Source organism: Xyrauchen texanus, chromosome 19 (assembly GCF_025860055.1).
Source record: "Xyrauchen texanus isolate HMW12.3.18 chromosome 19, RBS_HiC_50CHRs, whole genome shotgun sequence".
NCBI classification, from domain to species: domain Eukaryota; kingdom Metazoa; phylum Chordata; class Actinopteri; order Cypriniformes; family Catostomidae; genus Xyrauchen; species Xyrauchen texanus.
Genome location: NC_068294.1, coordinates 7,532,042 through 7,556,164, shown reverse-complemented (window position 1 = coordinate 7,556,164; position 24,123 = coordinate 7,532,042). Strand labels below are relative to the sequence as shown.

At 36.0% G+C, this 24,123-nt stretch overlaps 1 protein-coding gene across 1 annotated transcript; it reads right to left on the bottom strand.

Annotated features, from left to right (window-relative positions):
• Positions 1-635: 635 nt before the first annotated feature.
• On the bottom strand, positions 636-23,685 carry zgc:92242 (uncharacterized protein LOC436899 homolog). The gene is made up of 6 exons (XM_052149268.1): positions 23,570-23,685; positions 20,228-20,605; positions 11,714-11,861; positions 8,162-8,252; positions 6,952-7,219; positions 636-859 (listed from the first exon to the last, which is right to left on the bottom strand). Exons 2-6 carry the CDS (start codon positions 20,400-20,402, stop codon positions 699-701), a joined length of 843 nt encoding a protein of 280 aa, XP_052005228.1. The 5' UTR covers positions 20,403-20,605; positions 23,570-23,685; the 3' UTR covers positions 636-698.
• Positions 23,686-24,123: the final 438 nt, after the last annotated feature.

Below are 24,123 nucleotides of genomic sequence, written 5' to 3'. Positions count from 1 at the left end.
GATGCCTGTATTGTATCGATTTGAAATTCTGTTTGTTAATTGGTTGGTCTTTATTGGAATATAAGTTGTACCTTTTCATACAAGCCAAGTTGTGCGATATCTTTGATAGTCAGCAAGGCCATCACTTGAATAAACAAGGCCATGTACTAATATCTCTTTTAACTATTACCTTAAAATAATATTTATTATCAAATAAATACATTACAAATAAATTTTCCCCCAAGTCACTGGAGGACATTGAAAGGCCCCCTCAACAAAGGACCCTGTCATCAGTATACTGTATGTGATTTAATTAACATCCCACTATCCAGTAACAAAGTTCAGTAAAAAACACTTTATTCTATACTGTACAATATGCACAATGACACCGTTATATATATATAAAAAAGAAAAAGATGAGCCAATAACTCTAAAAAAGAAGACAATACCTTTGGTCTTTCTCCCCTTAAGGAAAGTATAAACAATATCATGTAAAGGCAACAGAACAAATCTTAGTTCTTTCTTAGACCACGCTCCTCTGTAAACGGTGTGAAAATTCACTACTGCTGGTCTGAGATGAGTCATAAAGGGTGTTTGATTTCCATACAGCGCTCAACTCCATCTGGGTCCATAACTGGATGTGTTCATATGGGGGGTGTATACATGGATGATTAGGAGTCTTTATTTGATGTGTATGGATTAGTAGACTGTGTGTGTGTTTATCTGACTGAGGGGGAGGTCAGTAGGTGAGCAGGCTTGCTGGGGATTGGTGGTTTGACACATGGAGAAGATCCTTTGGCATTTGTAGTGTTGAAGGTCTTCCTGAGCAGAGCCACGCGACTTCCATACGTCAGATTGTTATCCTTGTCTTTCTCCTCTCCTTTAGAGAGTGAAAGAGAGAGAGAAAGAGAGAGAGAGAGATGGTATCATTAGTCTTTCAGAAATTAATGATTTGGAATGTTCTTCATAAGTAGCATCTTTTTCATACATTATTTTTCAAACAATAGCGACTCAACTCATGATTGATTTCAAAAGAGTTTGAAATTAGCATGTAGCTAAGCTAATAGTGTGCTACTCTGATAAGCATACAAATACACAGTACATTAAAATATTGGATAAAGCAGTGATTTTTTTGACCACCATAATTAGATTGAATTATACTTCAACACAATTCAGTATTTAACGATTTCTAAGAATATTTATAATATACACATTTCTCTTGCATCATGGATTTTTCTCACTGAGTTTTCGTAATGTGGCAGTGGTTTTCAAATGCCCCTTTCACACAGAGATTCTGGAAAAAAAATCACAGAAAAGTTGTTCCGACAACAGTTCTGGCATTGTAATATTTCTCATTCTTCTTCGCTATAGCTCTACCGGTTAAATTGCAGCACAATAACTACGTTATCACGTCACACATCCTTCACAGCATCGGCTCTGCTTTTGTTCACACAGACACATTCTGGGATTTATCCCAGCAACACATTTTCTGCCTTCTCGTTATTTGGTGTTGGGTGTGCTCACTATCCGGCATTTTTGTAAACAAAGACATTCTTGCATGAGCAGCAGATTCGAGATTTTGGGGCATGGCCAAAAAAAGGATGTGATGCTTCCATAGAATTTGGCCAAAAGAATGTATCTTAGAAGGCAACATTACTTTGTTACCTAACTTTTGGAACTGCCATTGTGTCTGGAGCATGCATATGATGCTTTCAAATACTGCTTAAATAAACAGCTCAAAAGTTTTTGGAACTAAGCCATTAAGACATCATGATATGTCAGACCTAAGTAAATAATCAAGCACAATTTCATGATTATAAAACTTTGACTGTCTGTAAATGACTGCTGACTTTAAAAACCTGTTAGCATAGGCGGAAATCGCGGGGGGGTCAAGACCCCCCATCTGAGGATTGTCCCCCCCTAAATTATCATTCAAATATGTGTATTGTAAATAATATAATGATATATTCTTAAAATAATTCTTTAAGAAATAAAATAATACAAATGCAAATTGGGCAACAACAAAAAAAAAAACCTTGGTGTCCCCTTCAAAAATTGCTCTTGAGAATTGTTATATTTATTGCCCCCCTCCCCCAACATTTTGATGAAATTTTTGCCCCTGCCTGTTAGACCCCCCCACCCCATCTCTCTCTCTCCATCCTGCCTTACACGCACTCAAGGCAGGTCTAGAGGTCACAGCAGGGAGAGACAAGGAGAGCGACAGCCAGCAGAAGAGAAAAAGTGAGAGGAAGAAAGTAAAGGAAGGAGAGAGTACAAATAACATGATAGTGAGGTAGAGGGTAAAGACTATGTGAGCGATGACTTAATTTGAATGTGTTAAACGGGGTGAGACAGGTGGCCAGAGAATAGGTGAAGGGGGTAGAGAAGAGAGAATTATGGGTGGACAGTTAAGGGGACAGTGGTTGACTTCAGAGACAGATGCTGTGGAAAGTGGAAAGTGGAAAGACCAGGGAAGAACTGTATTTTTAGACTCTTCCTGAGGGGTAAAAACCCCTGACACTCTTTTCCTGTGAGACCGACTCTCTGCCTTCTACTTTTTTTCCCCTTCCACACTGACCCTCTGGTCTTCAATTGGTGATTTATGGCAACATGAGCGACAGTTGAGCAGAGTTTAACTTTATGCAAATCACATGATCCGCCTTATGATGACAATTGAATACAGAGCGCAAAAGTTTGGTTCTGGAAGTAAAAATTCCATTCATTTTCTCCATAGATGAATTGATTTTTTATGATAACATATGAAACTTTAAAAGACAGACCTACTATGAACTCTGAGGTTGTTAATCGATGATACTGTATATGCTTCTGTTGAAGCCATCAGTCTGAGTTATTTCAACTTAAAAAAAAGGTGTTTAACCAGGTGAAAAGCTACACTACTAGAGAATCACAGCAAACAAAGCTCAAGAGTGACCGTCAATTGAGTCTTAAAACGCATTCATTCTATATTTATGATCAACTTTAAATTAATTATTTTTAATTTAACTGTGTCATTAACAATGCTTTATGGGATTCTAATTAATTCCCTCATTAGAGACGTTAAGAACACAGTCTTGTACCTTTATCCTTTTGTCCGATTTTAAAATACTTTTTTGCTGCAAATCAAAGTTTGTAATTCTGTGATTCACCTCAAAGCTGGTTGTTTATTTCATGGCTTAGAACTCTTATGAAAGATTATATGAAATCCCTATGGAGTGGGTGGACACTGTTTAGCCATGTAAATTTGTTGGCAAACCAGGAAGAGTAATTCAGCATGGAGTCCCTCAAGAATTTCCTATGGGTTTTTAGAATAGGTATTTTGAAAAATCTGTGGTGAAAATTACTTGAAGAGACTTTCATATTTTGTTCAAGAACATAAATTGTACACAGTCATACCTCAATTGTGAATTTTAAAACTGTTGTGTCCTTTAAAAATGCATGTTGCTAACCCATTGCTAAATAAGGACTACAACAGTTGTCCATTTCGTAAAGCATGAAGCTCACATGCCCTTGGTAGTTGTAGTCCTTAATTGACATTGTGATAGCAACATGCACACACACACACTCTTCACAATTAATGTTTGTATTATGACTGTGAAATTTATGTTCTAGAGCAAAATGTTTTAAGTCTCTACAAGTAAATTTAACTAAAGGTCTTTTTACTCGAATCGAATTAGTTAGAACAGAGGCAAGCGTCGACGCGACAAATGTGACGTCAATTTGTAGGCGAACCTGGAAATCAAATTCGCCATGGGTTCCCTCGGAATTTTCCTACGAGTTTTTATAATGGGGTTTTTGAACATATAGGAAAAATAAGGTCTGTGGTAAACATTACTTGACGATACGTTTTCGTTTTGTTATACAACATAAATTACACCGTCATACCTCAAACCGGAATTTTGAAGCTATCGTGCGTTTTTATTATTATTATCTATTTTTAAACGGCTTAAAGATTCCCGTTTGAGGTTTGACTGTGTGTGATTTATGTTGTAGAACAAAACGTCCACGTATCGTAATGTTTACCTCAGACATACCCTATCTCAATCAGCTCCCTATGTCGTGAATCAGTAAATCGTGAACACGAAATCGGGCACTGGCAAGGGTGTTCATCCACTGAACATTAGGACACTTATGACTCACCAGCGACTTAGCGAACATCTGTTATTAATCAGCACCATCCCGTATAAATGACACTATCATTCATTTTCTTTGAAGAAATTCAAATGTACAGTATTATTATAACAGATAAATGGCATAAAGAAATAAAAATCTATAAGAGTGTATTTTAAACCTTATTTTAACAACTCAAATATTTAAGATTGTTTCACTTTCATGGTAATCATGAATTAAAATACAAACTACATCTCTTTTAAAGTGAAAATAAGGCTTGAACTTCATAGTTTACACTTGTGCTCGTCTTCTAAAAAAAAAAAAAAAACATTATAAAAACTCAAAGTAAAATCCAGAGGGAACCCATGACAAATTATCTTCCGGGTTTGTGGACTGCAAGCTGAACAGCTCTGTTAGAATTAAGGAAACTCAACATCTTCGTTGATTGTAATGGGGGAAATCTAGTTTTGTCACGTTGTCCCCTCTCAGTGTTGACGGGGTGTCTCTCTCTTTCTGCCTCAGTAGTTGAGCCGCAGTTCCTGTTGATGTTTCGCTGGCCGTGACCCCCTGACTGCCTTATGCTGTCGCCATGGATACGTGGGATCAGCTTTGAGCGCAAATTCCCGCTCCAGCGCACACATGCACGATGGCCCTCTCTCTTACACTCATCTGACTGTCTTAATCCACCGCTCTCTATTTATTTCCTCTTCTGGAAAGTAATTCAAACGTAATAGGGGATTTTTTTTCTTTTGCACTTGGAGCAAATGGGTATGTGCAAATAAGACGTGTACTCCCATTCACCGCTGTCGAAGTTTACCCTGCAATCGTTTACTTCCGCGCAGGGCCGGCGCTACCTATAGGCGAACTAGGCAGTTGCCTAGGGCCTCGGTCTTGGAGGCAGGGCCTCCAAAACATACACATGCTTATCCACCAATCAAGAGCAGCAAAATATGCTGTTTGTCCATTGGATATAACAATTGTCATTCACCTGTAGTTAAACCAATTAATATCACCGTTTGCATGCGAGTCACTCCCAACCTCTGAATTTATGAATGAAGAGATTGTAGATGAATAAAATCCAACTTTTCTGCAAATTTATCTGATGGCGCTGAAACGAACTCATCCTTCAGGGGCTGCTAAGCGTAAGGCTAAGCAGGCACGCAAAGAAAGTGCAGCTCGTGATTCAGGTATCATCTATTTTTGAGTGATTGTAATGTATTGTAAAAAATAAACTGATTCTAACGATCAGCGTCATTTTGAGATAGATCATGTGACGGTTATTTCCAGTTCAAAAGAGCGCGAGCACCGTTGATGGACTGAATTCGCTTCTGACACTTTGAATCCGAGCGTATGTAGCTACAATCGATTTCCAGCCCTAGTCAGGAGCTGACTCGCAAAACACTACAGAAAAAGTCAAGTTTGTCAGTCAAAGAGCAAACGCACTATACTAAAGCATTTATTATGTTTTAAAACAGTCTGTATATCTTCTAAAACGCAGATGTTTAGCCTACATTTACTGCTCTAGTCTATCATAATAGACTATAGACCATAATAGACTTCATTTTTTTCGTTTTCCAATCATAAATACTGTTGCAATATTTATTGAAAATAAGTATGCAATCTTAAGTATATGAATAAGCACACAATTACAGTTGACGAAATTAACTTGTCTTTTCACTTCCACTAGCAGCTGATTTGTGTATCATAAGGTATTTCTCTACAATACATACCTAATATGACTATATTTAGTCTATCAAAAACAAAACTGTTCATTATCCCAAATAGTGGGTTAGTGTGTTACCATAAATAAATTACTGAACAAATTCCTGACTGCTAAAAAAAAAGATGACTTTTCAGATGATTTTTTTTGTTTACCTTAATTAAAGTTACATTAATATGCACATTTAAGTAAAAATATAAAAATACTGATAACAGGTTTTGTATAAATAAAATGGTTAGGAATCATATTTGTTTTCAAGTCTTTTTTATTAAATGATGTTTTATTAACAAAGTTCGGGAGGAGCACATTCAGATAATAAACGAGATAAGAGGTATATATACTGCAGACTTACCTCTGTTCATTGACAGTTTATCAGCATCCCTCTACCACCCCCATCTCCTCATTTTGATTTTTAATAATCTCTTATTGGATGTAAACAACACAATCCAAAATACAATGCAATCCAACGTAATACTGTGTAAATCTGGCCAAAATTCAGAGCCTGGAGCCCTCCCCTGGACAGCATGCCAAATACGCATAATCTTTACTCTATTTAATTTGATGTAAGTGTGAACTCGTGAATTCTGAAAGGTGGAGGGGAGGAGGGCATGGCGGGGGGCCTCCAACATACATTTTGCCTAGGGCCTCCAAATGTCTAGAACCGGCCCTGCTTCCGCGTTCCAAAAACCCGGAGTGTGAAAAAGAACCTTTGAGTTCTTCGCGGATGGTAAACAAAGGAATCAGTGGTGCAGTATTAGTTGTGTCCTGTAGGAGGCGCGCAGCCCTTATTTGCTCAGTTTTTAGTGCTAATTACACTAGAAGTCCAGCAGATGGCGCTTGCTGTCTATTTACGTTTCCAAAAACATGAACGTCCTTAGAAATCACTCTAAATTCGGAGTTTTTATACACAATGTTTCTGTTGACACTACTATTTTTTTGAATACATTTAATTAATTTATATTTAAAAAGTACTTAGTATATAAAGTGCTCTATAAACAAAGTTTATATTATTATTATATTTGATAAATCTGTTATGTTTTTTCACAACTCAGTTTTGCCTTTTCTTTGGTAATTCAGTACTATATTGTTTTATTGAAAGAATATCCCTGATTCTAAATCTTCAGATTTCATATCTACACTCTTACCTTTGTCTGGTATGTCCAGTGGGCGTGTCTTGTCATTGATTGACAGCTGCTCTTTCATTGCTCTGTGTATTGTCAGCTCTTTCCGTCTGTCTGCTATTGATGTATCTCTTATGCTCTGATGTGATCTGTACAGGCCCGTGTCCTCCTCGGCGCTACCTGAGTCAGAATCATCTGTTTGGCCCCTGGTGTCGTCAGCAGACTGATCAGAACCGCTGTCCTGCTTGGACTCATCTGAGACGGTACTGGAATCACTGAGCTCCTCTTGTTTCTGTGGCAGATTGGAAAAAACTAATTTGTACACATTAACAAATTCTGATCTTGGAGACTCAAGAGCACAAGAGAAAAGAGTGTAATCGAGCATTCGTTTGCGTGTGAGTGTATTTCCTCTGGCACCATAGCACTGATGCCATCTGATACCGTTTAATTCTCTACCCAGGCTCTAAACCATCTGCTCAGGGAAGACAGGCCAGTCCAACTACACAAACCCATTCATATTATTATTATAGCTACTGTTATTGATGTTAAATACGCACTCTCAAAATTGTTTTTTTTATAATTGTGGGGACTCTTCATAGACTTCCATGCATTTTATGGATTTTAAACAGATCTAACAATAATGTATATCCCCTAACCCCTCACAGAAACCTTTTTGCATTTTTACATTTAAAAAAAAAAAACATTGTTTAGTATGTTTAATAAGCTATTTCCATCATGGATGTAAATGTAACACACAATGTAAGTGATCTCAGGTTTTACTATCCTTGTGTGGACATTTGGTCCCCACAATGTAGCACACACACACACACACACACACACACACACACACACACACACACACACACACACACACACACACACACACACACACACATGTTGTGTTTCCATGTTTTATGGGGACTTTCCATAGACATAATGGTTTTTATACTATACAAACTTTATATTCTATCCCCTAAACCTAACCCAACCCCTAAACCTAACCCTCACAGAAAACATTCTGCATTTTTACATTTTCAAAAAACATCATTTAGTATGATTTATAAGCTGTTTTCCTCATGGGGACCGACAAAATGTCCCCACAAGGTCTAAAATTTCGGGTTTTACTATCCTTATGGGGACATTTGGTCCCCACGAAGTGATAAATACACGCTCACACATCACACACACACACACACACACACACACACACACACACACACACACTCACACACACCTTGAGCAGTAGCTGGATCCCTGGTTCAGTGCTGGTTGTTTGTACTCTGTTGGGTTTGGTCAGGTTGCTCTTAACATGTTCTGGTTTTGCTCTATTAAGAAGGAAAAATAAACACATTAACTCTGGATTTGTGAGATTACTGAATTGTATTCTGTCTAATGATTTTTATGATATTTGAGGTAAAGTGTATTTTACATGCTGATATTTAGTGTTGAGTGTAATTTGATTACAAAAAAAAAATGGTTAATGTAATCTAATTACCTTTTTAGTCCAAAAGTAGCCTAGTGTCACACATTACAATTTAAATTAATGTAATCAGATTACAGTTACTGATTTGCAATTAAGTTAATTACATTTAAGTACATTTCTTGGGTTACACATTTTTTAAATAATATTTTGTATGTAGAATACATTTAAAACAATTATATTATTCATATGTACGACTGTTTTTTGTATGACAGCTGAAGAGACAGCAACAATGAACGAGGAAATATAAACATTATTTTGAATGTGAAAAACATAAAACAGGAAAAACAAAAAAAAAACTTTTCTGCAATGGATTTAGAAAGTCATTTAAAAGTATGGAATGGATTAATCTGATTACAATTTTAAATAATTAATTACTATTTTCAGTAATTTACCCAACACTGCTCATTTTATTGAAGAAGTGCATATTTACAGTGTTCGCAATGCAGCACTAGATTTGGGATTCCTCCTCTTTTTATAATTTTTTCAGTTTTAAATGTGACATCTATTCAGGGTTTTTATAAACTTTTATTAACTCAGTTTTATTTTAAAATAATTTTAAGATTAAAGTTTGAAAATCTCTCATTGATACACATTTTTTAAATGTTTCCCATTCAAAACACATCCGCCAACCATGACATCATTGCGATACTGAATTGCAAATAATCGATATCATCATAGCGATTACACTGCATTAGAGCTGGTTCCGGAAGTAAAAATCGAATACATTTTTTACACTAAATTACAGAGGTCATTGCTTTGCAAGTCACAAGTATATATAGCAAAATGTGTGGACTTTTCAGATGGTACCTTACGCACAATAGGCAAAATTTCCTCAAAGTTAAATTAGCTATCTGGAACGATTTCGCCATGACACCATCTGACCATCTTAAACACGGGAGAAATCGCGTCCTGGCAACCGTTCATCCACAGTGTATATTATTTCTGGTTTCAGCAATGAGGCATGCAAAATAATTCACACAAAAACCGTAGTTGCAGTGCACTCTGGAACTAAGAAGCTAGCTAGCTAACCCAGCTAACATGATGTTAAATGCTACTGAACCACAACTGACGTGTAACAGTTTACAATCTCAACTTACCTCTGTCTGTAGGTTTTAAGATGCCTCACAAAATTGGACATTGTTGATGCATTTGTCATTTTTAAACCACAAGTTCTACGTGTTGTAATCCTTTTGTTGCCTTTGATATTGTATGCTTTATATCCAAATGAAATAACCTTTGGTATAATTTTGGCTGTGTCATCCTTGAATGTGCGATCTTTAAACTTGGTACTACTCTCGTGGAAGTTGATTGGTTGGTTCTCTGATTGGTTGAATGTGGAGTGTGGAAATGTAGATTTGAAAATCAAAAGAATTGTTTATTGGGGAAATTAATTGTTGATTTGCTGCACATTTTAAAATGTACAACTCTGATCTTTGGCTTTAGAAGGTATCAAGTTTTTCCAAGTCAGAGGGTTCGAGTCAAGTCTTAATTTATTGTTGTCAAGTCATAATCGAGGCGCAAGTCTTCTTTAATTATCGCAAATTGAGTCGCAAGTCATCAAATGCACTGTTAATGACACAATCAAGTCAGTCTCCCTACACTCTCAAACTACATATATATTAGTAAAAATCTGAATATTTTGCAATAAAATGTACATGTATTGTTTCTATACTTATAATCAACAACTTCAAACCAATAGTTTTATCCCCCCCCATAATTTTTTATTTGATTGCGTCATTTACAGTGCTTCATAGGATTGCAGTTCATCCCCTTATGAAAGATGTTAAAGGTGCACTCAGTAACTTGTGTCATTGTGTCATCTTGGACTTACAGTGACACCTAGTGGTTTGGATGCAGCATCATTTAAAATCAATAGTTTTCAGTTTCAGATGCTGTTGTAGAAATGTAATATTCACAGTCAGCCATGATAACTTTAATCAATGAGTGAAAGTGTCAAATAACAGGACAGTTACTGAGATTAAAGGCGCAGTATATAAGATTCAGAAACCCTTGTTTTTAATGACACCTGTGGCCGTTAAGTGAACTGCAGCCAGCTACCTGTTGCTCGTGCACACACTCCATAGGGACACGAGCGAGCATCAGACAAAACAATGATGTAACGTACAAAGAGACTGAACGTGATTCACTGGCATCATACTGACAGATGAGGTAGCATAATTACAATTACAGTTATGATTGTTTTACTACAAACTTTGAGATGAAACTAAAACTAATTATCAGCTAACATAGCATACTGATACACATAGCTACATACTACCGAACTATACCAGATTGGTATAGTGTTTCACTGCACTTTTATGTTGCACTATTGTATGTTTAACCACGATCACGTTCCCAATTAGCCAGACGAGATTCAGTAGATAAATGTTTTTTTTTTTTTTTTGCTTACTCTGAGTTTGTGTAGAAGTCGGTGTTGTGCTGGGAGCCAGATGTTTGCTGGATTTAATCTCTAAGATAACATTACCTAGTGTTGCAGTTGGTTGTCGCTGTTGAATAGCGGAAAGAGAAGCTATTAATGTCTGAGGCAAGGCTCTCGGGAGCGTGCATAAACGCCACATCCTTTGGATTTTCCCAGCAAAAGCGACCCGCTCCCTTCGCATGAAAATCAATCTACAGGCTTTAATAGGCAACCTAGGAAGTCCGGGAAGGGCACATTTTTTAAGTTGCATTAAAAGCCATTCACACGTTGGCAAAAAGGAAAATTTTTACATATTGCATATTTGAGTGAGTAGTATTCGTCTGGTCATGTGATTCCAACATGGCAGCCCCCATGTTCGGACCCTCTGCATGTAGAATAAAACCGCTTTTATAAGGTTACTGATACTTAATTTTAATGTGAGTGCTCATGATTTCTTATATTTATTGCAAAATTACAATTCGTGTCTTTAGGTGTTAAACCTTTTTAATGAGGAAAAATGGCTGAGTGCACCTTTAAGTAAAAAAATCTTTTTGTCCGATTTTCAAATACTTTTTCCTTCAAAGTTTGTAATCTTGTGATTTTTCTGGTAGGTTTGGTTTACGACTTAGAACTCTTCTAGGAAAGTTTTATAAAATTCATACGAAAAAAATGAATACAAAATGAATAGAAAATTACTTCCGGATCCGAGACAGCTGAAAAAAGAGTGCGGGAAACTGTTGCACTTCTTGACGGTGCAGCTTTCAGTGCTGATTCTCCAAACCAAATACTAAAACTTAAAACTTCAAAATTATTTTTGCAAGTTTACTTACTGTTATTATTGAGATTTGAGAATATTTTCATTGAGGTAAGATGTGTTTTTTTACCTGTTGATATTGTTAGTGTTGGCCACTATCTTGTCTCTCATCTCAGACAGGATGGGTTTTGGAGATTTCAACTCGTCCGATTCTCCGATAAAACACACGTGCACGTCGCCATCTCGTCCCAACAACCAGCTCACACTTTTACAAGGACCTGAGGTAAAATAAAACAACAGGTAGGCTAAGCATTATGTAAAAAAAAAATCTATATTTTTAAAGCAATAAAATAAGCAAAAAGGTACTCTTGAAAGCTTTGCCCCTTTGTTTGCTTATTGAAGATAGATTAGATGTTTTTTGTCGGTTAATAATATTTTGTTTAATGTTAATTAGATGCAATATATAACTGTTGTGAAACGATCTGCATTCATAACGTTACCGTGTCCTCCCACACCACATTGTAGTATGTTCATTCTACCAAGAGATGGCGCTGTGACATTGAGTGAAATTGATCCTGCGTCTTTATTTTTCTCAGTAAAATGTTGTATAAGTGTTTTAGTGTCATCCAGTGTGTTTAGTTGACAATGCCAGCATTTGTCAGGGTCACATTATCACCTTACACAAAACAACACACTCACACATCCTGTTATAAAACTGACTCATTCATCCTCATCATTATTTCAGTGTGATTTAACCCTCTCAAATGACACAAAACCTTTGAAGGCATAGGATGTGTTTATGTAGGAGACACACAAAGAGGAGGATCCTTGTGAATTTCAGAAGCACTGTAGTTCATTACTGGTCAATAATGTAAAAGCATTTCATAATACTCAGAATATCACCGTGGGAATCAGAGATTGAAATGTAAAGAATTTCTAAGTGTGAAATGGAACAAACGAGGGGGAAGAACGTTATTATTTTGCATGCACGTAAGGGAAAACCTAACCCCTCTCTGGTAGAAAGTGTTACGTAAAGAACAAGCCAATCTACATCTAGAGCGAGGCAGATCAGATGGCTTGGCACAGATGTAGCGCTCGGGAGGGTAACTGGAGATGGTTTCTGTTAAAAATCCCAGAAATGTTCAGTATGAGTAGTTTATGAAGGCGATTTTACATAATATAAAACTAGTGCATGTAGTGCATGTCACGCTAGTGGTTTGATATGTGCGTACTGCTGTGTGTGTTTGGTTATTTCTTGATGCCTAGGTCAACGGGTTCATCCTCATATGACACTCAAGTTACAAGACACCAATTCTGCTTGTGTGTATTTGAAAAGTGATGTAAGTGCATGATGTATGTCTTTTCGCGAGTTGTGTGTTTCTCAGAACAATTAAGCAGACTTCAGTGGCTCAGAACAAACTGTCCAGAGCTTTTGTCAAACCATCAGGCCGGAGAGATCAGAGTTACTCCCACTGAGAACGCATGGCATCTAGGGGTGTGACGGTTATTATATAACCGTGAGACCGACGGTTATAGTTGAAAACCGTCATTAGAACTCCATAACCGCCAAAACCGTGTAATTAAAATATTTTTTTACAAAAAAATAAATAAAAATAATCATAGAGAATGTTTAAATACTAATTAAAAACAACAGTTTAACTTTAACTTTTAAACGCGCAATCCAACGGACCACTGAGGCGGCGCGGCACATTACTTTCTAGAGCAATTAAATAGGCCTAAACTGTCCGCCTGTTTTGTTATATACATCCTTAATAAAGTGCCTATAATATTTATATTCTGAAATAATATCGGCATTATAATTATTATGACTATGATATGATGAATGATTTTTCATTAGGCTATTTTTGGTGCGCATACGCACAGCGCGTGATCGCGTGGTGCATGGGAGCGGACGCGCTGCCTGCTGCAGTAGCCGTCACTTTACATGTGAGAACTTCGTGAAGAAAGGTAAAACAGATGGATCTCGTTGCGAAAAATAATGTTACATCGCCTATATGGGCACATTTCGGGTTTAAACCAGATGGCAACGGAAAACCAGAAAATCTTGATGAGCCTGTGTGCAGAATATGCGGAAAGACGGTATTTGTTACAAATGCCAACACCACCAATCTCCGTAACCATCTGAAGATTAACCACCCCGCGGCTTAGTGAACATGTTGGTGTTTCTGTCATGGAACTTGGAAGTCGAAAAAGATTAGGACTTTAAAATGTCATTGCACTTTTTGGTTTCCTGAATTTAGTTAGTTTAATTAAGTTATTATTACAACAGTCGTTCTTTGTTTTTTTCTTTGATAAAGGTAGATTTTATCATTTATTCTTTATTTAGTAATTTAGGCCTAGTCATTAATTTTTATGCAGCTCTTATATAATTTAATTAGCCTATTTTTTTAAAGGATTTGTTTACTGTGTGTGATTTATTTAAAACAAAGCACGTTCATTGCAATGTTATTTTTATGTTAAGTATTTGTTTAGCTACTGTGTGTTCACTGCTAATTGTCCAACTGTTCATTTTAAATAAACATAGAGCAAGTAGCTAATCAGTGTCTGCTCATTTATTCAAACTAAGTTTTCCTTCGCACTCGCCCCCGACGGTTATGTTATGAACCGTCACATTTGACTCAAGTCATAACCGTCATCACCAATTCTGAAACCGGCACACCCCTAATGGCATCAATTATAATAAATTTTTTTTGGTGCTTTTCAAGCCTTTATCAAATACACTGTCAATCTTCAGAAATTTCGGTTTGCTCGAACTTGACATAGATTGAGGGTGATATTCAGGAAACCATCAAGAAAATTCAAAAGAAAAGATAAAAAAATTACATTTTGCAAACTAAGCCTGTTTTTTTACAGAATTATTTTCATAACAGTTGTGCACATTTTACCCCAAATTGACATTACCGCAATGCAAAAAAGATGACCTTTATGACATTCTTTTTACCACAACATAAAAAACCGATATATTATTTAAATTGTAAAGTATTTTCACATCATAGTAGTACTCCCTTGGTACTGCCTTTTCATTTTGACTTGTTCTTTTTTTTTTTTTTTTTTATAGTCATTGTACAACAGCATTTTTTATTTTTATTTATTATTATTTATTTTTTTTTACTGTGATAGTGAAAAAAAAATGACTGTTATGGCTGATTTATACTTCTGTGTTGAACCTTAGCCGTTGGCTACGCGTAACTATGCGTTATGTCAACGCAGACCACAACAGCTTTTTTTTACCTAGATTATTTTAATATCTATGCTTTATATAATATTGCACTTGGACTTGGGACCATTAAAGCAATTGGGAGCATCTGCTGTTTTTAAGTTCTGTTTGTGTTTCATAAAGTTACAAGCACGCTATAAAATATATTTATTTACAGTTTTAAACTCAAAGTTTTTTTTCTCAGGGCTTTTACTTGATATTAATTTGATATTTGAGTGAAATAATATGTGTTGTATTCTGCTCTCAAACTTTCCGAACATCACAATGATTTGACCGTATGTTTAACAATATTGTACAATAAATGATCGTGTTTCATAAGTTATGGAAATTAAACTTTTTTTTTTGTCAGCAAATTATAAAGCACATGATAAGAGTTGGTTATATTGCCTTAATGCTTTGTAAAGTCTTTAAAACGACATCCATTTAGTTTTCAATAAGCGAAGTATAGTTATTCGTTAATTTGATGATTTCTATTTCAGCACGGAACATCAGAATTTTGCCAAAATATTTATTTATTATTAATTAGCTACTCACGAGCAAGCAAAGTATTTTTCTATTTATTTATTTTTTGCTTACTGCCATAGAGGTAACATGTATAATAACTAATATGTAGCCTACCTAAATGGCAATATGCTCACATACTTTGAACACATTTTTAATGCTACAATAATTTAATAAATATGTTTAATCATTTGAACATTGCTTTTGTTTATTTATGAATGTGTAATAAGCATTTTGTCTGTGTAATTGCTATAAATGTAAACCAAATCATTGGCCACCACGCAGAGCCTACGCCATAGGTTCGATGCAGAAGTATAAATCTGCCTTTACAGTAAATGTCCAGGCATGTTGTGTTAATAAGAACTGGTGAATGTGCTGAAGTGTCCTGAATTAATGTCACAATGCTAAAAATCTTAATGTCCTAAATGCAGGCTTCATTTTATTTCCATAAAATTGTAAAACCTTTTATTTAATGGGACAATGACATTTTCTTGACAGGTTTCATGAGTATCAGCTTTGACTAGAAGTCGACCAGTTGTGAATATTGCTGATACCAATTACTAAGGTGGTGAAAAGGGCCGATTACCGATTAATTTGCTGATTAGTTAAAAAAAATGGATTTATTGAATGTTAAAACATTTTCTTAGTCTTTCCTTACTGTGATTGGCACTGACATTGAGGCTATAAGTGTCCAAAATGTGTAAAATCCCAGATGCAGGTTTATCGTGCAACAAAATTTAAATAAAATGAAGATTTGGTGCATAAACAGTGGCTTAGCTCTGTTACAATTCTTTATATGTAAATATTCAACAAATGAAGGTTTTACAGTGTATATACAGTATATACAATATACAGTTTAAAAGAATACAAACTCCTTTAGAAAGGAAAGCTGTATGCTATGGAACTAGTAGATGATTCATTTAAAAATTATTTTTAGGTATAATTTATTAAGCCATGGAGTGTGACATCATATCCTGTTGCTCATATTCATTGTGGAAAAAATCTTAAGTTAAGTAATTGTGCTTGCTCAAAGTCTAGTTTGAACAAGGGGCGGTTGGGGGTGTGACGTGTGGTTGTGGTGACGATGAGTGTGAAGTCTCCATTTGCTCTCCATTTAATCTCATTGCTGTCTAGGCACAATTATTCAGATATTAAAGAGATCTCATGTGTCATTTTTCTTTCCACTGGACAACAAGAGAGTATTGGGTTCAGTAGTTCCAGTGATGTTCTTATGTTTTGTGTGTCTGTGTATGGAATTGACCACTGCCAATGGAAACTTCAACATTATTTAGACTACCCCTGACTCTAATTTTCACTTGACTGTGATGCAGAACTGACACATAGTATCAGCTGAAACTGGCCCCATAGATTAGTGTTGAGCCAAGAGAGAAAGAGACAGCTCTGTTTCATAATGCCGTCATTGACATGAACTGTGAACACTGTGGGTTGTATGTCCACGTGTAAAAAAAACAGTGAGTAAAGAAAGAGATCTGATAGGGCAAACTACAGTATATTAATGAGAATTACACTATATGACTGACACGACGCACCTATTTTAGGGCCGGTTTGTGAAATAGTTAAACACTTTTTCAATATCACAAAAGGCCCAGTGACATGCACGACCTGTGTGAAATTTTTATGTTAAACCAAATTGGAGTATGCGCTCAAATGTTGATTACCACAAAAAATTTGTTTGACCAGCCCATTGTTTATTACAAAAAAATAGAGGTTACAGTGAGGCACTTGCAATGGAAGTGAATGGGGCCAGTCCATAAACATTAAAATACACATTGTTTTAAAAGTGTAGCCACAAGACCGAATGCATGTTAACATGATTTTAGTGTGATAAAATTGCTTATTAATCTTGTCTGTGTAAAGTCAATCTGCCGTTGCTGGTTCAAACCAAATGATGCATCCAAGCCGCTCAAAGACATCACTTCAGAACTACTAGTATTACTGCTTGGGCTGTTTCTAACATGTTATTGGAGAAACAAGGATGTGTGTGTGTGTGTGTGTGTGTGTGTGTGTGTGTGTGTGTGTGTGTGTGTGTGTGTGTGTGTGTGTAGAGAGAGAGAGAGAGAGAGAGAGAGATGCTGTAGTCTGTTAGTCAGCTTTCTGAAGATAATGTCAGTTTGGTGAAATGCATTCTATTTTCCCAGTGGAAAAGTAGCCATTCAAGTGGCTTCAACTCCCTATTTTGCAGTAGCTGGTGCGCAAGTGTTATTCACTATAGAAACCTCCACCATTTGGTCCTTTCTGGTAAGAGATAAGCGTCTTGAGTTTGTGTAATTAATCAGCATGTTGTGTCTCTCAGCTGTGATGAGCCTTAATGCTGAAGTTGTTTGTTTAAAGCCATTTAAAGATTCATATATTTAGTAGTGTAGTAGTAATACGAGCAATCACAGAGTGCTGATGAATATAAACACTTGAGTGATGCAAGTGGTGGCTCAGTGGTTGAGGCTCAGGGTTACTGACCAGAAGGTCGGGGGTTCAAGCCCCAGCACCACCAAGATGCCACTGTTGGGCCCTTGAGCAAGGCACTTAACTCCAGATTTCTCTGGGGGGATTGTCCCTGTAATAAGTGCACTGTAAGTCGCCTTGGATAAAAGCGTCTGCCAAATGCATAAATGTAAATGTGATGCGGACTCACTTCACGTCACCAACTGGCTCATGTTACACTCAAAAATGGTCTTTTGCCTCAACCTGCTGGATAAAATATGTAATGCCACAAAATTAAATGTAAAGCGACAGATGGCTCACTTTTACACTTTAGTTTAGAATGGGACGAACACAATCAGAGTGATACACAGAGTGAAGCATGAAGTGTGTATAGAAGGGACAAGTTGTAATTATTTGTGAAAATCAACTTTATTCCACAAATGCTTGTATTGATCCCAAACATTCCTTTAACCGAGATTAATAAATGCTGTTAAAATATTAGTCATGTTAACTATTGCATCAACTAATGCTAAAATATGCAACCTTATTGTAAAGTGCTACTTGTTATATAAACTCCCTCTCAATCTTTTCCTCGTGCTGTAATTTTTATTTTATTTAAATTTTACTTTGAAACCACTTTTTGTTTTTTAACTCTCTTTCAGGATGCACTATTTTTGCACCTGTTTTGCTTTAGAACATTTAGAACATTCCAGAAACATTCCATGCCTGAATTTGTGCTCAGTAAAGCCCGCCCTCAGGCATTAAAGCTTAAAAAGGCAGTAGAGCCCCTCCAGTGTTTTGATATCGTAGAAAGTGATGGTGTCAAGTCAAACAAGATTCAATGCAGATGCCATGTGGTGATCTACCACAGTAGCCAAAGTGATTTGCATCAGAAGATTTTGTAATACTGTTTAGCTTGTATTGTTTTATGGTGCAAGGCAACTGTTGAGTGGCTGGAATTTGGCCTCCGTTTTGACCGTGCAGCTGTAGGATGTCTGTGCAGTCATGTTGTTATGTTATGTGCCTCTCTCAGGTCACATCATTTCCTTTGGCCTCATAACTACTGTATGTGCTCACATTGATTTTGAATGTTATATAATCTTGCTTAAATGTACTGATTTCCTCTTACATCACTGAGGTTGTGTCTGCCTGTGTTAAAAGATTTATCGGAGTTTTTCATTTTTCATAACTTGCTGCTTTCACATGGTTTGCTTTACTTGCATAACAAGAGAAGCAGATATTTGACCAAACTACCATTCTCTATCAAACTATCATTGGCTATGCTCGCGCACTCTCGCAAAATCAAGAGCTGCACTACTTAGCACAATAACCTGCGCCTTGTTCTCTAATCAATCTTGGTCCGGTTTAACCATTGCCATTTAACTATCTGTTCTGAAACCATTGCACCATTCATATTTAAATTTAGTCAGCGACAGTCTTTTCAGCACAAACACACCTACTTTCTGTAAATTAGTATTATATTAATAAATACAACTGATAATATAGCATAACTCCTTTAGTGATTTAGTGCTTAACAATGCAGACTGCGTGCGCAAATAAACAAAGCTACAATGAAACTGTACTTCATGTGGTAACAGCTAAATTAACTCGTTTAATATGAGTCAAAAATATTATTTAACATCAGTAAATCTACCTGGCTACTTTAGGTTACACCAACAAAACTAAAAGTTAGGAGTTAAGAGTTAATCAAGTAAAATTAGCATGTTACATCTTTTTACAGTGTATCAGCATTCAAATTTCATTCTTGGTGAATTTCCCACTCAAATTTTGGGATTAACAATCCAGATTTTATTAACAGGTGTGACTCTTGTTCTATACTAATGTTCTATACAAGCAACAACAGACAGGAGCCAATTGTCCGTAATGCGCTTTTCTAACTCGCGATAGCTTGAGCAATGTGTGTAAACATTGTAACTGTTGCTGATAATAAATATAAAAACTTGGGAGTCTGTCTTAAAAGATTTTGTCTTTATTCTAAATAGATGACCTTTCGGGCAACTCCTGCAGATTTCAACCTCTCAGATATGTGGTTAAAACCACTGGTTCTGTTCTAAAACACGACTTTACAATAATCATTTTCTGCTGTTTTAACAGATATCGAGTTCAGCACTGCCTCAAAAGCCTAACCAAATCTGAACACACAAGTAAAAAAAACTAACAATTGAAAGCCCAAATGACTGAGGTCACAAGGAAATGCGTCCACAGAAATAAGAGCTCTATTCACATAATAAACACGATACATTTCAGAATGAATGCACTTAAATTATGATGTCACAAACGAAAAGCGTGCAGAATTAAAAACAAAACACCTTGTCCGGAAACACGCAATTCTATCATAAGAACACAAAAGCATACTTGACTGTTCTGTAAATAGTGATTGTCTTCTGCTGATGGCCACAAAATGGCAGATGTGGTAATATTTTTAGAAAGGGTGTGAATTCATACCTTTCTTTTTTCGGGGCCTTTCTATCCCTTCCTTTCCCTCCTTCTCTTCCCTCTCTTTCCATCGCCTGACTTGTTCCTCTCTCATTTTGAAGAAGAGGATTTTCTTCTGTTCCTCGTTCAGGGCCTCAAGTACATCTGGGTCGATGTACATGTCGGCCAGTATTTGCTGCAGCATGTTGATGATTTGTTTGTGCGCAAGTGTGCGAGACCTTTGGGTGCTGTTAAACAAAACACTCTAAAGAGTCCACCTTTTTTGTGTTGAGTTCTTACTGGCCTTTCCTCAAACAAAAGCTCCCTCTATCTTCAAGAGATTGGCATTTTAGATTCTTCTGCGGAGATGTTATTCCTCGTTCCACACTCTGGCCATATGATTCCAGTCTGAAAGAAAGTGAGAGATGGTAGGAGGTAAAAAAAAAAGAAAGATCCATTACAGCATCTTTTGCATTTTTGTTCAGCTGCTCTTAATGGGTGACTCATTAAAATTGTTGTATTAGCCTGATTGATCTTGATTTCACTAGTAAAATACAAAAGCTTCCCCCTCTAATTTCTTAATTCTAGGCACAGCAGAGGAAGTATTCACTTAAACAGATTAGGTTTTTAGGATTAATGATCTATCAAGTTTTAAATCAACAAAATCTACCTCCCTAAACCTTACACCTAAACCTAACCAATAGTGTCATAAATAGCAACTGTGAGATGAAGGACGCAAATGCTGAAGCAACCATGTCATTTTGTGGTGCTTCCATGACACTTTTGGCTTACACGTCGACTCGCTAAGCTGTATCAGTTCAGCTACCACACAGTTTGATCACACTCAAACAAGCTTACAAATGTAGTTCATTATGTAATGCTTATCTTAAAATGTATCTGCTTTTTAGTCATGCGCTAAAGTGAAAGTGTTTAGATGCCACAAATTTCCCCTGGAAATGACCACTGTATGTAAAATATGCAAAAATGTACACTGTAAAAAAATCTGCAGCTGTGGTTGCCAGAATAATTATGTAAAAAATACAGTTAAAATGTAAACCACTTTGCATAACAACCTGTACATTTGACAGTTTAAAATGGTTGTAATTTACACCTGGCACTGTAAAAAAATAAAATAAAAAAATCTGTTAAATTTACAATAACAAAAATTCATAAACATGACTTCTGAAACTGTAAAAATCTGTTGTTTACTTTATAAGGTATTTTGTTAATCACTGTAGTAACTACAGAAAGGCACATGATGACATGAATTTCATCAATAGTGGCTCTTCTAGGAATAATGAATAATAAACTTCAGAGACTGTGCTCAGTATCACTCACACAAACACTAAACAGCATCATGGTAACACATATGAGATTTAAATAACGCAGTAAACATTAACTAAATTACATCAACTATAATACAGAACACCCCAGTGTACGTAACTGATATTAAAAATATGATGAAACATAACTATTCCCATAAAATATAATGAAATGTAATGGGTCACGCAGGGAATTCTGGGAATGCCTGATTACTGTTTTTTACTGTAATTTTAACAATGATTTACTGTAAAAAAAAAAGGTACATGTACTCTCATGTTCTTTTTACCATTAATTATACAGGAAAATCTTACTTTTTACATTTAAATAATTTAATTTTTACATCATTTTATTGTAAAAACTACTGTATTGTCTTTTAAAATATTTTAACACATTTTACTGTATATTTTACAGTTAATATTTGTTAATCAATTAACATTTTATTTCTGTAGCATTTTTACAGTATTTTACTGTTAAAATTACTGACATTTTTTACAGTGTTGATATATTAATGTGTTTCTCTAAACCAGGTTGTAATAATTTCACATGTGTCCTTGATGTTCAAAAGAGATCCCAACTATGTCACAAACTGCTTTAAGTCTGCAATCAAAAGTCTTTGATTTTAATATAAACTCACAATCTCAATTAATCCAAATTGTTCCAAGACCAAGTGATCTAAGTTATGCTATCCACATGAACATTGTAGCTACATACACCTACTGTATGTCAACAATTTTCTTTATATATATATATATATATATATATTGGTATCTAGAGAAATCTGAGTACAGTTTCTGACATTTCAGTATCTCTACTTAAACTCTAAAGGAGAAACATGTGAGATTACATGTGAGGTCTTTTTCTCAGGAAAAGAAAGGCTCTTAGGCTTAGAAAATATTGCCTACGAAAAGCTGTGAACTTTGCTGTTTCTGGGGTTTGTGACCCGGCCTGCTGTTCATATGATTCTTGGTCCTTCATTAGTTATCTGTGTTGACAATAGCAGTCTGTTTAATACCAGAGCTTTGTGTGTGTAGACCTTTGTTTGTGATTTTCCTGTCTCTATGCCCTGTTGACTTTAACTAAATGAGCATCTCTTTTTTTTCCCCCTCACTCATTTACTTCATCATTCAATCACGCCATCTCTCCATGGGCTTCTCTGTTCTGTTGCTGTTTGTGCAGATTATTGCAGCTTTTCAGTCCTTAAATCTCTCTCTCTCTCTTGGCAATGCCATTTAATCCTACTACAGTATTTCTACTGCCATATCTCAAACAAAGAGCCATTCTGTTCTCAAACCTAGTCATTCACCAACTCAAACATGTTTACTCACCAAACAATTAACAAAGACATTAAAAACAAACAAGAAACAATTATTTTAAAAAAAATATCTGTGCTTAAAGTGATATGGTTCAAACAACGCCCCATGCAAGTACGAACTTGAACTAGTTTACTTCAAGGATGTAATGTAATATTCCAAATATAAGTCTAGATGGACCAAAGGTAAAAGTTAAATGATTTGTCATTGAAAAACCTGTATTGATCGACCTATAATCTGAATATTGGTGGGTAGGTGTCCCCCTAAATGTTTAGGGTGGTTACAGCCCTGGATAACTCAAGGAAAACAACTATTTGAGCATGAACTACAGAAACTAGTTATAAAAATTAGTCACTGAAACTAGAAGACTTTGAATATCGTCACCCTGCCAGAATTAAGATGTGTTAGGGATGAACAATGGACACAGCCAAGACTGAAACATTCACACAAAGACTCAAACAAAAGGCACTGGAATTTGGGAAAAGAGTGACCAAAGAAACAAAGCAGGAGTGAAACCGCAGTTATAAAGATCATGAATTCTGAAACTCAGCCAAAACAAGCATATTGTTCTACAGTAAAGAGAGATGAGAGACAGAAAACTGTTTTAGAGCGATCGAGAGAAATGGAGAGAAAGAAAAAAAGCTTTTAAAACTAGAACAAAGAGACTGGCCAATGCAGATGAAGTATGTCTGTTCGGATTGAGAATGAGAGATGAAGTAAAGAGTAAACTAGTACTCACATTCAGAGCTGGAGAAGTGCTCTGTAAAGTTGTGTTGTTAAAACGGAGAGCATGTGTGCCTTTCTCTTGGCTGCTTTTGTATTTGAGTGGACTGCTGTGACATCATAGCATTTCTCCCTCCCCTCCTTCTCTCAGACTTCCCTACTCAATACTTCAACTCTCCTTCCTGGTCTCCTCCCTCACTCTCTTTCTTTCCTTCTCTCTCTCTCTCTCTCTCTCTCTCTCTCTCTCTCTCTCTCACTATCTCTGTGTTTCAATGTGCTCTATTGGCATAACAAATACTGCTACTTTAAAATGGCCAAATCAGTAACAGGGGGAAAAAATTAATAATAACAAAATAAGTAAATAATGTATAAGAATGGAAGCTGGATCCTTCCATTCTTGGTCATTCTGACTTTATATCTCACAATTGCAACTTAATTTCATGCAATTATGCCTTTATTTCATGCAATTCTCACTTAATTTCTCACAATTGCAACAATTTCATGTATTTTTTACTTTATTTCTCGCAATTTTGACTTTCCCCACGGTTGCAAATTTTCATCTTGTTTTCA

Excerpts from the sequence above, each read along its gene's own strand:
- zgc:92242 (XM_052149268.1), bottom strand. The coding sequence starts at position 20,402 with ATGCTGCAGCAAATACTGGCCGACATGTACATCGACCCAGATGTACTT. Across the intron at positions 11,862-20,227 it reads AAGGCCCCGAAAAAAGAAAG|GTCCTTGTAAAAGTGTGAGC; the intron begins GTATGAATTCAC and ends ATTTTACCTCAG. Across the intron at positions 860-6,951 it reads ACTGGACATACCAGACAAAG|GAGAGGAGAAAGACAAGGAT; the intron begins GTAAGAGTGTAG and ends CACTCTCTAAAG.